The 15272-nt window shown below is 47.1% G+C and overlaps 1 protein-coding gene across 3 annotated transcripts in view; it reads right to left on the bottom strand.

The window, feature by feature from the left end:
* THEMIS2 (thymocyte selection associated family member 2) overlaps window positions 1-15272 on the bottom strand; it is a 145069-nt gene that overhangs the window by 90458 nt on the left and 39339 nt on the right. Inside the window, exon 2 of one of the 3 annotated variants that reach the window (XM_073563679.1) lies at window positions 8764-8844. The exons of the other annotated variants lie outside the window; for them this stretch is intronic. Within the exon in view, the coding sequence (XP_073419780.1) occupies window positions 8764-8844 (81 nt within the window). The remainder of the gene's footprint in view (window positions 1-8763; window positions 8845-15272) is intronic. 3 annotated transcript variants of the gene reach the window in all.

Genomic DNA, 15272 nt, shown 5'->3' with positions numbered 1-15272 from the left:
GTATCCCCAGATAACATGTATGGATAGCGTACACATTCAAAATATATGTCTCAGGAGGCAGGCTCAGACGGTGTCAGGCACAGTATGGATTTGACGGCCCAGATTACACAGCGGAGGAGCAGGGAGAGGTAAAGATTGCAAATGCTGGGGCCCTGCCCAAGCAAGGGGGGCCCACTCGTGGGCGTCGGTACTGGCACTGGGCCCCTCATAGTACAGCGGTGTGTCTGACGGCGGGTGTGCACCACCACCGTCAGAGACACTTGATTGCACTATGAGGGACCCTGTGCCAGTGTCCATGCCCAAGAGTCGGCCTACCCACCTGTCCAGGGCAACGGCACTCGCACGGTGTCGTGCGCTAGGTGGTGACCCCGGCCATGGGGGGGGGAGGCAGCACAGTTAGGGAGTTTTAGAAAGTGGCATATGTTGATGTTGGACATTCAGCTGATGCAAAAGGCGAAATAGGTGAAGTACCAGGAAGAGGTGGACCAAAGCAAGCCATTTTTCTGTCACCCTATGTGTCATCAGGGGAAGGTGGGACAAAATCCTTGGAAACCCATGCGTGGTTCATTTTAATGAAGGTTAGATCATCCACATTTTGGGTTGACAGACGGGTCCTTTTTTCTGTCAGGAATGATCCAGCTGCACTGAAGACTCTTTCTGATAGCACACTTGCAGCTGGGCAAGCGAGCTCCTGTAAGGCATATTGGGCCAATTCAGGCCAGGTGTCCAGTTTAGTGGCCCAATAGTCAAAGGGGAATGACCTGTGTGGGAGAACATCGATATGGGAGGAAAAGTAGTTTGTAACCATAGTTGACAACTGCTGTCTCCTGTCACTTTCCATCGATGCAGTATTACCAGTTGTGTGAGCGGTATTTGAAAAATCAGTCCACAACATTGTCATGAAACCCCTGTCTCCAACGCCACTTCTGCTGTGTGCACCACGAACACCTCTGCCAAGCTGCCCCCGGCCCGTACGGCTCGTGTGAGAACCATCACCGCTGCTGTGTGCTGGGAATGCCTCAAGCAACCGATTTACCAGAGTTGCTTGTTTATTAGCCAATATTAGGTCAAGGTTCTCCTGTGGCATGATGTTTTGTAATTTGCCTTTATAGCGTGGATCCAGGATGCTGGCCAACCAGTAGTCGTCATCGTTCATCATTTTGGCAATGCGGGGGTCCCTTTTTAGGATCCGCAAGGCATAATCTGACATGTGGGCCAATGTTCCTGGTGTCAATGATGCACTGCGAGTGCTGGGTGGAGGAGCACTTTCTGGCAAATCCACATCCCTCCAGTCACGCACAAACCCTGTACCAGACCTTGCCACGCCAACATTTTCACTTGCCCCACGAGATGCATCCTCCTCCCCTAAGTAATCATCCCCATCATCCTCCTCCTCCTCCTCCTCTTCTTCCTCCACCTCATCCAGAAGAGGTCCCTGAGCAGACAATGGCTGAATGTCATCAAGGATTCCCTCCTCCTCCTCATCAACATTGGCTGCAGACGCCTGCTCCTTAAGGTGCGTCAAAGTTTGCATGAGCAGATGCATAAGTGGGATGCACATGCTTAGGATGGCGTCGTCTGCGCTTACCAGCCGTGTGCATTCCTCAAAACACTGAAGGACTTTACAGAGGTCTTTCAGCTTCGACCACTGCACACCTGTCAACTCCATGTCTGCTCTCAAAGTGCCTGGCCGTGTATCCTCCCACAAATGCATTATGGCCTGCCTCTGCTCGCACAGCCGATCCACCATGTGCAGGGTGGAGTTCCACCTTGTTGCAATGTCGATAATGAGGCGGTGGTTGGGAAGGTGGAGCAATCGCTGCAGCTTCTGCATACGAACGGAGTGTACAGGCGACCGGCGGATGTGCGCGCACAGTCTTCACACCTTCTGGAGCAGGGCTGTTAACTCCGGATAATTTTTGAGGAAGCACTGCACCACCAGGTTCAAGGTGTGAGCCAAGCAAGGTATGTGGCTGAGTTTTGAAAGGGCTATGGCTGCCACAAAATTATGGCCGTTATCACGAACTACCTTGCCTGCCTCAAGATGTACACTGCCCAGCCATGACTCAGTTTGTCGCTTCAAGTACTCGGCCAGCACCTCGGCGGTGTGTCTGTCGCCCAAACACATCATCTGCAACACAGCCTGCTGACGCTTTCCACTAGCTGCTCGATAGGGGGACACATCGTGTGCAACAGTGGCAGCTGCAGATGGAGTGCTCGTACGACTGCGCTCTGTGGACGAGCTTTCGCTTCTGGAGGAGGAGGAGGAGGAGGGTCGAACGCCTACAGCCAACTGTTTCCTATACCGTGGGCTAGGCAGCACTGTCCCACCACCGCTGTCCCCTGTGGACCCTGCATCCACCACATTAACCCAGTGCGCAGTGATGGACACGTAACGGCCCTGGCCATGCCGACTGGACCATGCATCAGTTGTGAGGTGCACCTTTCCGCTCACTGACTGCTTGAGTGCATGGACAATGCGGTCTTTCACATGATGGTGGAGGGCTGGGATGGCTTTGCGAGAGAAGTGGCGACTGGGTAGGTCATAGCGTGGTACTGCATAGGCCATGAGTTCGCGGAAAGCTGTGCTTTCCACCAACCGAAAGGGCATCATCTCAAACGACATTAGTTTGGCAATGTGGGCGTTCAAACCCAGTGTACGCGGATGAGAGACTGAGTACTTTCTTGACCTACTCATAGTGTCTGGGAGGGTGAGCTGGACTTGAGAGCTGCATATGGTGGAAGTAGCGGTCGACAGGGCGGACTGAGAGAGGGTTGATGATGGTGATGGAGTTGGTGTTCTTTCTGATGGCCTAGAATCAGTCTTTCGTTGATATAACAGTGGGATTCCCTGACTGCTGTGGTCTTGCAACGACACCTCAACATTTGCTGCTGTGCTAACCGGTGGGCTTACAGTGGGGGAAACAATGTAGCGTTGCTGACTACCTTCGTTGTGATCAGTTGCACATGTGGCACTTGAGGTTTGGTGTTGTGTCCACGCTTGCAAGTGCATGCTGGTTAAATGTCTAAGCATGCAACTGGTATTCAAATTTTTCAGATTTTTCCCTCGGCTAAAGGTCTTTGCGCACTTCTTACAGATAACCTTGGCCTGATCATGAGGATTTTGGTCAAAAAAGTGCCACACTGCACTCTTCCTACTTTGGCAGACATTTTGCGGCCTAGCACGCTGTGATCTTTTGACCCTCTGGACAAGCTGTCCAGAAACACTTTTGATGTTTGGAACCTGTCTTTGGAGTGCTCCGGGCCTGCCAGATAACAGCTGTTGCGATGTCGATGTCTGCTGTGGATGCTCCTCATCTGAGCTATTGAAAGCAGCACCCTCTTCCCCCAATGGATGCCAATCTGGGTCAACAACTGGGTCATCCATCACCTCCTCTTCTATGTCATGTGCACCTTCCTCTGTGTCACCGTGTATGGTGGTATAGTGTGCGGGAATGGGCACCTGAGTCTCATCAGGGTCAGAATCTGGCTCTGTACACTGCGAGGACAATGTAGTGCTCTGAGTGAATGTACCAGCAGAATCATCTATCAGCGGCTGTGCATCAGTGCACTCCATGTCAGATTCATCTTGGCCTGGGTAATTCACCATTTCACTTGATAATCCAGGCATGGTATGTGAAAACAGCTCCATGGAGTAATCAGTAGTATGGCCTGCGTCATCCTTCAATCTTGGTTGGGGTGAAGGACACAAGGAAAGGTGTGGTTCATGAACATGAGCCTCCAATGACGACTCAGTGCTTTTACTTTTTACAACTGAAGAAGAGGAGGCGATAGAGCTGGAGGCTGAGTCAGCAATGTAAGACAAAACTTTTTCCTGATGCTCTGGCTTTAAAAGCGGTTTGCCAACTCCTAGAAAACTAAGCGTTCGAGGCCTTATGTAGCCAGACGATGACGCAGGGTCAGCACCTCCTGCATTCGGTCCTATTTTGCTCTTGCCACTACCATCAGATCCACCACCAACACCATCATTACCAGCTGCCAACCCCCGCCCAATTCCACGGCCTCTTCCACCAGCCTTCCTCATTTTTGGTAGAAATGTAGACAAAATCCAACAAAATATATAGTAATGTAAAACAAGGTACAAGGTGTCTATAGGACAGGGGAGATTTTGAATTTCTGCAGACACTTGTGGACACTGGACACTTTTGGATTGTGTGAGGCCCACTGATATCTGAGCGCTATGTGACAGGCTCGATGGCACAGCTGTGACCAAAGTGACTAGAGGATAAGGGAGATTTTGAATCTCTGCACACACTTTTGGACACTGGACACTTTTGGATTGTGTGAGGCCCAATGAATATCTGAGCGCTATGTGACAGGCTCGATGGCACAGCTGTGACCAAAGTGACTAGAGGATAAGGGAGATTTTGAATCTCTGCACACACTTTTGGACATTGGACACTTTTGGATTGTGTGAGGCCCAATGAATATCTGAGCGCTATGTGACAGGCTCGATGGCACAGCTGTGACCAAAGTGACTAGAGGATAAGGGAGATTTTGAATCTCTGCACACACTTTTGGACACTGGACACTTTTGGATTGTGTGAGGCCCACTGATATCTGAGCGCTATGTCACAGGCTCGATGGCACAGCTGTGACAAAAGGGACTAGAGGATAAGGGAGATTGGATTGCTTTTAAAAAAGCAGTTTGCAGAGCAGTGGGTAAACAGCAATGCCAGCCTGTCAGGAAGCCTTAAAAGGCAGCCCAACAACCAACACCACTGATACACCACAATATAGCCTCCCCTTGCACTGCACACACAGTGACTGGTGTGTTGTGCAGGCCAAATTGCTAGCAGCAGAAGCAGTTTTTTTTTCTTCTCAGGACAAAAAAAAAAATTGGGATTGCTTTTAAAAAAGCAGTTTGCGGAGCAGTGGGTAAACAGCAATGCAGGAATGTCAGGAAGCCTTAGAAGGCAGCCCAACAACCAACACCACTGATACACCACTATATAGCCTCCCCTTGCACTGCACACACAGTGACTGGTGTGTTGTGCAGGCCAAATCGCTTCCAGCAGAAGCAGTTTTTTTGTCTTCTTCCCTGCCTAACGCTCTCCCTACAGAATCAGCAGCAACCTCTCCCTATACTGAGATCGGCAGAAGTAAGATGGCGGTCGGCGTGCACGCCTTTTTATACCCCCTGTGACGCCCACCAAAGCAAGCCAATCATTTGCATGCCCTTCTGAAAGATGGTGGTGACCCCTGCCTATGTCATCACGTTGCCCACAGTGTCCGTGGATCCTGATTGGCTGAAAAAGAGCGCAAAACAAACTTTTGAAACGCGACTTTGGCACGTAAGTCGCCGACCTCGTGGCCGACCTCATCCTAGGGTCGGGTTTCGTTTCATGAAACCCAACTTTGCCAAAAGTCGGCGACTTTTGAAATTTTTCGACCCGTTTCGCTCAACTCTAGTACCAACCTATTGCGGTACCACCAGCAGAACAGCGTCGCACCACACACACTCTATACGCTGTACGCACCACACACACACACAGACACACACACACTCACGCAGCCTCTTGCGTGGTACCACCAGCGGGACACCATCGCTCTGTGCCTGCGCAAATTCCACGAGGCGCAGTGAATCATTCGGCTGATTCCTGCAGCAGATGCGCAATGTGTCTACAGGCAGAGGAAGCTGGGGTTTTCCCATGAAATGTTCAATTTAAAAATTGTCTGTGTCTGACCGTGTACGGAGCATAGCACATCTCCTGGGCAGGGGAGGATGCAAAAGACAATACTGACATTACAGCAGGGGATTACAGAGGATTCATTTTGTGAGGTAATATATTTCAATGACTGTTTTTAAACAATATTTTACCTCACAAAATGTATCCTCTGCAATCTCCTGCTGTAATGTCAGTATTGTCTTTTGCTTCCTCCCCTGCCCAGGAGCTGTGGTATGTTCTGTACACGGTCAGACAAAGGGGTGAGAGAGACAGAGCACGGGGGGGAGACAGCTCAAGCAGGACAGCACATGGGGGGGAGAACACAGCACAGGAAGGAGAGACAGCAGACAAGGGGGATAGCACATGGGGTGCACAGGTCAAAGAAGAGAGCACAGACGGGAGAAGTCAGCACATGGGGAAAGAGAAAGTGGATAGGTGGGTGAGCACATGGGGGGGAGAGATTCTCAACGCTGCAAAGCCTGCCCCCATCATGACATTACCACCCTCCCAATGCAATAGCATCGGGCCTCCATCTAGTCAATATAATAAATAGGGTATTCAAATAATGCTGTATGAACTGGTCACCAGCACAGAGTGTTATTAAGTATGTGAAGGAAGAAGAAACAAAAATAAGAAGAAATTAGACATAAAGAGGCCAATGAGTCATGTTATATCAATAAAACTGTTTATATTTTATTAGAAAAAATGTTAAAATCGGGAAGCAAAATATACACATACAAATACATATAACAATTGGAGCAAAGAAGTAACACAAAGTGAAATCAGTGACACAAGAACCAAAGTAAATAGCGCATGGAGTGCTATCTATATAAATAGCCCATAGAGCAATGTCTGTACAGTAATCAAAATATTGCAACTATCTCTCAAGTAATTCAAGTCACTATATAAATAGTAAATATATCATTCAAGTGCAGGATTTAAAGAAAATGGACTGCAGCAGTATATAGTAATTAGTGTAGGTTCAACAGCTGCTGCATACCCACATTGATGCCTGCATTTCAAGAAATGGAGCAATATCCGCCATAATATATAATAGCAGCTGTGGACACTCTAGTGAGAGTTAGTAAATACATGTGTGTATACATCATATGTAGCAGTCATTACTCATAGTTGTAGACAGGCAAGCACTCCTGTGCGTTAACCCCAACTTACCTTTCACTAAACAATAGCTTCTTCTTTGAAAAGATGTACCTTTCAAAAACTCAGTTTGTAGCATAGCAGTCCATGACTCCATTTCTATGTGTATTCAGATAAAACCTCTGATTACACTTGCATGAATGCAGTGTTAGCAGGACCTTAACCTCTATCTTTGCTTTTTGCATCAAAGTTGGTAATAAGTTATCTGCTACTATTTTAGATGATATTTTTCCATATTTTTCCCCAGAATCTTTTAATGATTTTAGAATTTTTGGATATGTAAGCCTCAAAGTGTCCTTCTACGTGACTTTGAAATTAACAACTTTGTTTGCCAGAACTAAACACAATGGTACAAACGTTTTTTACTTATTGTTATCATGGTTAGATAAACAAAAAATGGCCTAAGAGACTTTATAAAGAGGTAAAGCCGGATCTTTCATATTCTGGTAGGATTTTAAAATTAACCCAAAAACTTTACAATCACTCGCCATGGCCTGGCAGTGGTCCTCTTACTTTCTTAATAATCTATTCTACGTCATCATTATTTAAGGAGTACCTGGCATCTCATGCATGCTGCGCAATCTATTGCAGAACTGGCTGAAATTGGTGTAAAATGCCAAGAATTGCAATGTTCTGCACAAATGTGTGTTGTGTAAAAAAAAAAAAAAAAAAAAAAATCAGTGATTTTACGCGGTGTATTATGCCAAAATTCTGGCATAAACACTTTGATGTATTGGGTCCTTATTTTCATTTTTGATCATGAATTTAGTAAATAATACTTATAAGAATGTGACTACAAAATTGTTTTCTTAAATATAAAAGGGCAGCCACAGACTGGAGATGGGTACTATTTAATATCCCCAAGAGGGTTACAACTGCATATATTATCTTTTTACAGCTACATGTTCTCTAATCGACATGGTATAATTGGTAAATACACGGCGCATCCTCACCACAAATATGATAGTAACGCCCAGTGGTGTCATAACTTGTGGTTTTTATAATGACTCAATATGTGAGCACTGGAAAGCCCCAGTGATTTTATACTAGGACCTAAAATGTGTTATAAAAGTCATGAAGAGAAGACAGATTTGGTTCGTTATAGCTATGGTAATAATGTTGCCATTCCCTCTATCATTTCTGATGTATGGAGCACACAGATTGCTATTTCATTTTACTGTGTGTTTCCACTACAGCTACATGTCTTGAATTTACAAATGACTGCATGTAAAATTAGAGCAAAAGAAAGGTGCAATCTATGGATTTTTTATATTTTGGTTTTGTAAATTCCTTACTATCAGTTTGTCAAATTTGCCCTGTTTACCCAAACAAATGTGTAGTGATTAGCATAGCCTCATTTTTTCAATTTATCATTTCACATTTGGTTCTAGTTTGGAATTATATAATTAGAATGTGAACACATAGCTCTCATTTTTCAGGGACTCACGGCATGCATTTAAAAATCAGCATTTTGTGACTATCAGAATGTTAATATATTCCAATGTACTGCAATATATTAACATGCTGACAGTCCGATAATGTATTATACATTTATATACAGAGCCCCCCTGTTCCATCCAACTTGATGAACTTTATTATTTCCAGTGACCTAAGAGTCAAATTGTTTCCTTAGAATTTCCTTAGAATTCAGGCAACGCACTCACGAGGAGTCTCAATCTCGTAAAGAGCTCTGATCGCAGAGAAATGAGGCTGTTGAATCATATCCACACTTTACTCTCTATTTTGTGACGTTTATTAATCAATGTCATAAGTGTACGGAAGGTATAGGGCGCTGAATTTGATTTATACATTGCATTCCTTAAAGGGATTTTCCCACAAAGTACATTTTAATCAATAGATCTTTGAATAATAATAATCAGTTCCACCTGGTCCCTCCTAAAACCCAATTGCCTACCATCTGGCCTTGCGTCAGCTCGCAGCGCACCCCAATACACGTATGAGTGTCCAAATATCCAGGCCAGAAATGGGTCGCCACCTGAAAAAACATAGCAGAATATGCAAACAAATTCCTTAGCATTCAACAACCATAATTAACGCAGAACATACATTAAATAACGATCCTACGTCCACCTGCCTATTCTCCTAATCACCTCGGCCCCCAAACCAAGACTATCAGCTTCCGACGCGGCCCTGATCCTAAAAGAGTGGGACCCGTACACCTCTGGGGGGAAACCAAGCTCCAACAATCCCTTCTTCAAAACCGCGATGAACTGAAAACGAGACAAATATGTGCCATCCGCATGGCACAACAAAGGACCCACTCTACCTGACCACTCGACCCAATACGACTCTAAGCACCTCCGTGGGCACATAAGGGCCCCTTCGACTCGTCCCAACACGGTTTTAGAACGTCGAATCCAAAACGCAATGCACCCCGCCCAAAATTTCTCATCATCCGCCAACACCCCTTCGGCTTTGTCCTTGCTACGGGACACTAACTCACCGATTTGCATTGCTCCGAAAAAGGCCAAAGAAAAGGCTAACCTAAACAATGCCAACTCAAAACCAGAAGTACAAACACCCTCCAAGATTCTACCTAACCCTCCCAACATACTGAAAGAAATAGGCCTACGCCTGTCACAAGTTTTACTACCCCTGCGAAAGCCTCGCAACGCCAGTCTCACCAAAAATTGTTTCGTAACGTCCGTCGATCCCTGCAATCTGAAACCGAAAGCCACACCCGCTACGAATTTGTTCACCTTAGACACCGACCAACCCGCGTCGGCCGCCTTTCCAATTAAAAACAATACAGCCAACATCTTATCTTCCTCACTTTCCACCCCACCCCATTCTGACAACCAACTTTGCCATACTCGCCACGAGGATTCATAAGCTGACCATGTCTGGTTCGACACAGATTCCCAAATCAATCTTCCAGCTCTTCCATAATCACTCACCACAGATAGGAAGGGCATTCCACGCCCAAGGCATCTGCTCCTGGCGCCAACTCTCAAAAATGCCCCCACTGAAAACGAGACAAAGAATCTGCTTTTGAATTTGTAACACCGGGCACATGCACTGCAGAGATCCCAGCATTCAACTCCAGACAACGAAGCACCAAAACGCGCACAAATCTGATATCAGAGGGGGATGAGGCTGACAGACTGTTAATTACCGACACCACACTCGCGTTATCACAATGAAAACACACCCTCCGGTTTGCAAACATCGGACCCCAAACTGAGACAGCCACCACAATAGGAAACAATTCCAACAATGCCAAGTTTTTTGTAAGGCCCAAAAACTTCCATGCTTCCGGCCACTGCCCAACACTCCACTTTCCTTTACAATAGACACTGTAACCTGAAGAGCCCACTGCATCCGTGTAGATCTCAAAGTCAAAATTGGTCAAGGTCTCCTCCTGCATCAATGACCGACCGTTGTAATTCCGTAAAAAACACTGCCATACCATCAAGTCCTCCCTATGCTCCTTAGTCAACCGGATATAATGGTGCGGAGCCTTTACACCAGCTGTCGCCCCAGCTAGACGACGAGAAAAAATGCGACCCATGGGCATAATCCTACAGGCAAAGTTCAACCTCCCCAATAAAGATTGCAACTCCTTTAGTGTTACTTTCCGCAACCTCACAATCCTCTCGACTTCCTGCTTTAACAATGACAATTTGTCTTCCGGTAAACGACATTCCATGTTTTTCGAATCGATAACTATGCCTAAAAAACTTATAACAGTCTTAAGGCCCTCAGTCTTCTCGTTTGCCAACGGCACTCCAAAAGCTCCGCCACCCAGACCATGGCTGCCAACGCATTCTTGCATAACGATGAATCTGGGGGGACCGATAAAAAGAAAATCATCCAGATAATGAATGATAGATTGCACAGCTGCCACATCCCTTACTACCCATTCCAGAAAAGTGCTGAACGTCTCGAACAGCGAACAAGAAATCGCGCAACCCATCGGCAAACACCTGTCGAGGTAGAAACCCCCGTTCCAAGAACAACCCAGCAACAGGATACTTTCCGCATGTACCGGCAATAAACGAAAAGCTGATTCAATGTCGGTTTTAGCTAACAGAGCCCCTGAGCCATAACGTCGCACCCATTGCACTGCCGTATCAAACGAGGTATACTCCACTGAACACAACTCTTTGTCAATACCATCATTAACCGACAACCCTTTCGGGTATGATAAATGCTGAATCAAACGGAACTTGTTTGGCTCCTTTTTCGGCACTACCCCCAAGGGGGAAACTATCAGACCCGCTACCGATGCACTGGGAAAAGGAGCCGCCATTCTACCCAATTCCACTTCCTTTTCCAACTTAGCATCCACTACTTTCTTATGCAATGATGCAGACCGCAAATTTTTAACCGAAAAAGGAACCGCGTGACCGGGGGGAATCCTAAAGCCCTCAACAAAACCCCCCCAAATAACCTTGGCCTCCACCGGGTACCTATTTAGAAAGGGGGTCATCGCTTGAACTCTCATTGGGGTCTCCCCCTTGACTGGTACCCACGTGGGGCTTTCCTTTTCCCTTTTTGAAACATTTTGAAGCCCCATGGGAGCTCCCGTTGCAGTGGGCGCACACGTGCTTGAACTTGCAGCTATTCCCGTACTTGCACTGCCCGTCATTAAACTGCCAGCACGTTCCAGACTTTTCTTTTCCTCCCTGGGTTGCCTGACCACTACCTCCGTGTCCAGCCTGTTGATTGCCACTGCCCATACCTTACTGGAGCCATAACCTTGAGCCACAAACCGATATCCTTCTGATCCCATCTTATCTCTGGTCGCACCACCTTCCTCTGTCTAAACTGTTCATCGTATCGTAGCCACGCTTGACCGCCATAAATACAATGTGCCTCCCGAATAGCGTCCAGATAGCAAAACAGCTCCGAACAATTTTTGGGAAACTTTTCACCCACAACACTTGCCAAAATAGCGAATGCTTCCAGTTTACAAACGTCTGCGGAATCAGCCGCCACCTCCTCTTTTCCTCCTCCTCTTTCTTACTATCGTCCTTTTCCCCCTTATCTAAATTTCTTAAATTTCTCCAACGGGAGGAGGGAAAATATCTCGATGTACTCGTCCCGCCAAATCTTTTCCTTCACCTCTTTCTTTAGATGGGCCCCCAACGGCCCCTCAAAATACACATAAACCTCTCCCTTAGCCCTATCGTCCAGTTTAATCTTGTCACCTTTATCCGTTTCTGTCTGAACCAACACCAATACCCCCCCAGAAGCCCTTCCATCACACACGACCGGGCGCAACACCTCCCCCTCTGTCTGGGTGGCGGACCCCCGTCCCACTAACCAAGCCCCCACCGAAGAAGGGGCTGCCACCCCATTACTCCCCCTTCAAGTCTCCTCAAAATTTGCGACATATTGCTCAAAATATCCTGCAGACCAGGCACTTCCGCCCCGCTAGGCCTACTACACCCCCGTTGCTCCCTAGCATCCCCTTGACTACCCCCACTCTCCTGCAATACAGCCCCTGTGAGCGACAAACATGACATGGAACCATACTCACGTAGCTGCGTGGGTGCTGTGTCCCCGCCAGCTCAATGTCCAGAGTCCAGACGTCCTCTGCTATCCTGCCATTCACTGCCCGAGTCAGATCCATCTGACCCTCTCCGCTACTCCCGGCCCGTGCCCCTGGCCTCCTCGTCTCCAGGGGGGACTTGAGCAAGTGACCCCTGGCGCTCCATGGACCTCCGACCCGAGTGGGACCTGCGTCAATCCCCAGACCCGGACAGACCCATCCGGTCCGCAGCGCCATCTGACCGACTGCCAGACAGCTGGACATTGCTATCCGCCGCTTTCCCTGCCGCATCCGAAGTGCTGGGGCCAGGCAGGACGTCTCCATATTGCCCACACCTGCTCGCTGTCATGTGCTGTCTTGCGCCCCGTCTTGCAGACCCCCCAGAGCGGTATCCCCCGGACCACCCGCTGTGTAGGCCGCTGTCCCCGTCCTCGCCGTCGCCGCCTCCGCCCACTCTGTTCCTCGCCGCTGTGCCCTAGGCCTGCCGTGGCCTGCTCCTGAGGCTGAGTGCCGGCCAGGTGCCGCCGAGTCCCGCGATACCTCCTGTCCTGGCCGCAACTTCGTCCCTTCCTGCCCGGCCTGTACTTCCTGCGCGGCTCCCACTCTCCGGCTTACAGTACCCGCAGGCCGGCTGGGCGGATTCCTGCCGGGCAGGGCGCTATGTGAAGATGCTCCACCAGCACTCGAGCCGCGCACAGGGTCCCTGGAGGGGCTCCGCAGCCTGCGTCTGATCGCTCCGGGGGCTTGATTCTCCTGCCCTGCGAGCTCCTTCCCTGTCCATCAGCAGGACTGAGAAGAGAGAACAGCTGAGACTGAAGCCATCATCCACTCCTGGACCTTGCCACATCCTGGAGCCTGGACATGAGTGCATCCACGGACTCCATATTCTCAGCGCTGTCAGGTGAGACTTCTGTTTCCTGCTTCTTGATCCAGAATGCGGTTTTCCCGCACTTTTCCCCACTACCCCAGGCCGCCCCCACTCCCAACTCCTCCCATACCTCGTCCGGCCAATCAGGGCACCGAGACCAAAACATTTTTTGAAAACTTTCCCGCCCATTGCAGTCATGGGGGGCTTTCTCTCAGGCTGTGCCCTGCTCCAGCCCCCATCTGGAACATTTTTTTGAAACATCCAGCTGTAGAACTTATTATTATTCAACAATCTATTGATTAAAATGTTGATTAAACTTTGTGCATGGGAAAACCCCTTTAAGTTTCAGGTACATTGCTGGGGCCTTGGTAAGTGAGTTAATCACTGGGAACCAGACATTAAAGACTTCTACGCACAAATGAACTTTCTGAAGTCACTCAATAGAACATTGAGACAAGTGGATGAGAAGCTAACTTAAATATGACAGTAAGTGTACAAATCACATACTTGCAGTGATATGACTGCCCAGTGCCCACTTTCTTAATAAAGAGAGAGGAATCGTGACAGCGTGCATAATACCTACTGTCTCGATTGGCAATCTGCAGTTTTATGACTGCCGAAACTCCTTTTAAGCCCAGAAAAACCATATAATGACTGATGCATAAACTATTTTTACAATAAAAAGCGTCTTTTAGCGTGCAACAGCTGCCAAATATAAAAACCAGCTATAAATAGTAAATCAAACCCCCCGTTATCACCCCCTTAGTTAGGGAAAAATAATAAAATTTAAAAAATGTATTTATTTCTATTTTCCCATTAGGGCTAGGGTTAGGGTTATGGGTGTGTTGGAGTTAGGGTTGGAGTTAGAATTGGGGGGTTTCCACTGTTTTGGCACATCAAGGGCTTTCCAAAGGCGACATGGCGTCCGATCTCATTTCCAGCCAAAAAAGTCAAATGGCGCTGCTTCCCTTCCAAGCTCTGCCATGCGCCCAAATAGTCGTTTACACCCACATATGGGGTATCAGCGTACTCAGGACAAATTGCACAATAACTTTTTGGGTCCTGTTACCCTTGGGAAAATAAAAATTGGGGGTGAAAAGATCATTTTTGTGGAAAAAATTGATTTTTTAATTGTACAGCTGTACGCTATAAACTTCTGTGAAACCCTTGGGAGTTCAAAGTGCTCACCACATATCTAGATAGGTTCCTTGGGGGGTTTAGTTTCCAAAATGGGGTCACTTGTGGGGGGTTTCCACTGTTTATACACATCAGGAGCTCTCCAAGCGACATGGCATCCGATCTGAATTCCAGCCAATTTTGCAGTGAAAAAGTCAAACAGTGCTCCTTCCCTTCCGAGCTCTGCCATGCGCCCAAACAGTGGTTCCCCCCACATATCAGGTATCAGCATACTCAGGACAAATTGCACAATAACTTTTGCAGTCCGATTTCTCCTGTTACCCTTGGTAAAATAAAAAAATTGAACCTGAAGCAATTTTTTTTGTGAAAAAAAGTTAAATGTTCATTTTTTTTAAACATTCAAAAAATTCCTGTGAATCACCTGAAGGGTTAATAAACTTCTTGAATCTGGTTTTGAGCACCTTGAGGGGTGCAGTTTTTAGAATGGTGTCACTTTTGGGTCACTTTTGGGTATTTTCTATCACATAGACCCCTCAAAGTGACTTCAAATGTGATGTGGTCCCTAAAAATAAAATGGTGTTGTAAAAATGAGAAATCGCTGGTCAACTTTTAACCCTTATAACTTCCTAACGAAAAAAAATTTTGGTTCCTAAATTGTGCTGATGTAAAGTAAACATGTGGGATATGTTACTTATTAAGTTTTTTGAGTGCCATGTCTCTGTCATTTAAGAGCATGAAAATTCAAAGTTGGAAAATTGCGAAATTTTCAAAATTTTTGCCTAATTTCTGTTTTTTTTCAAAAATAAACGCAAGTTATATGAATGAAATTTTACCACTAACATGAAGTACAATATGTCATGAGAAAATGTCAGAATCACCGGGATCCATGGAAGCGTTCCAG

The sequence above is a fragment of the Dendrobates tinctorius genome, unplaced genomic scaffold (assembly GCF_039654945.1).
Source record: "Dendrobates tinctorius isolate UK_male_01 unplaced genomic scaffold, ASM3965494v1 ptg000015l, whole genome shotgun sequence".
Lineage (NCBI taxonomy): Eukaryota > Metazoa > Chordata > Amphibia > Anura > Dendrobatidae > Dendrobates > Dendrobates tinctorius.
The sequence above is the reverse complement of the archived record's forward strand: the minus strand, read 5'-3'. Positions and strand labels throughout refer to the sequence as shown.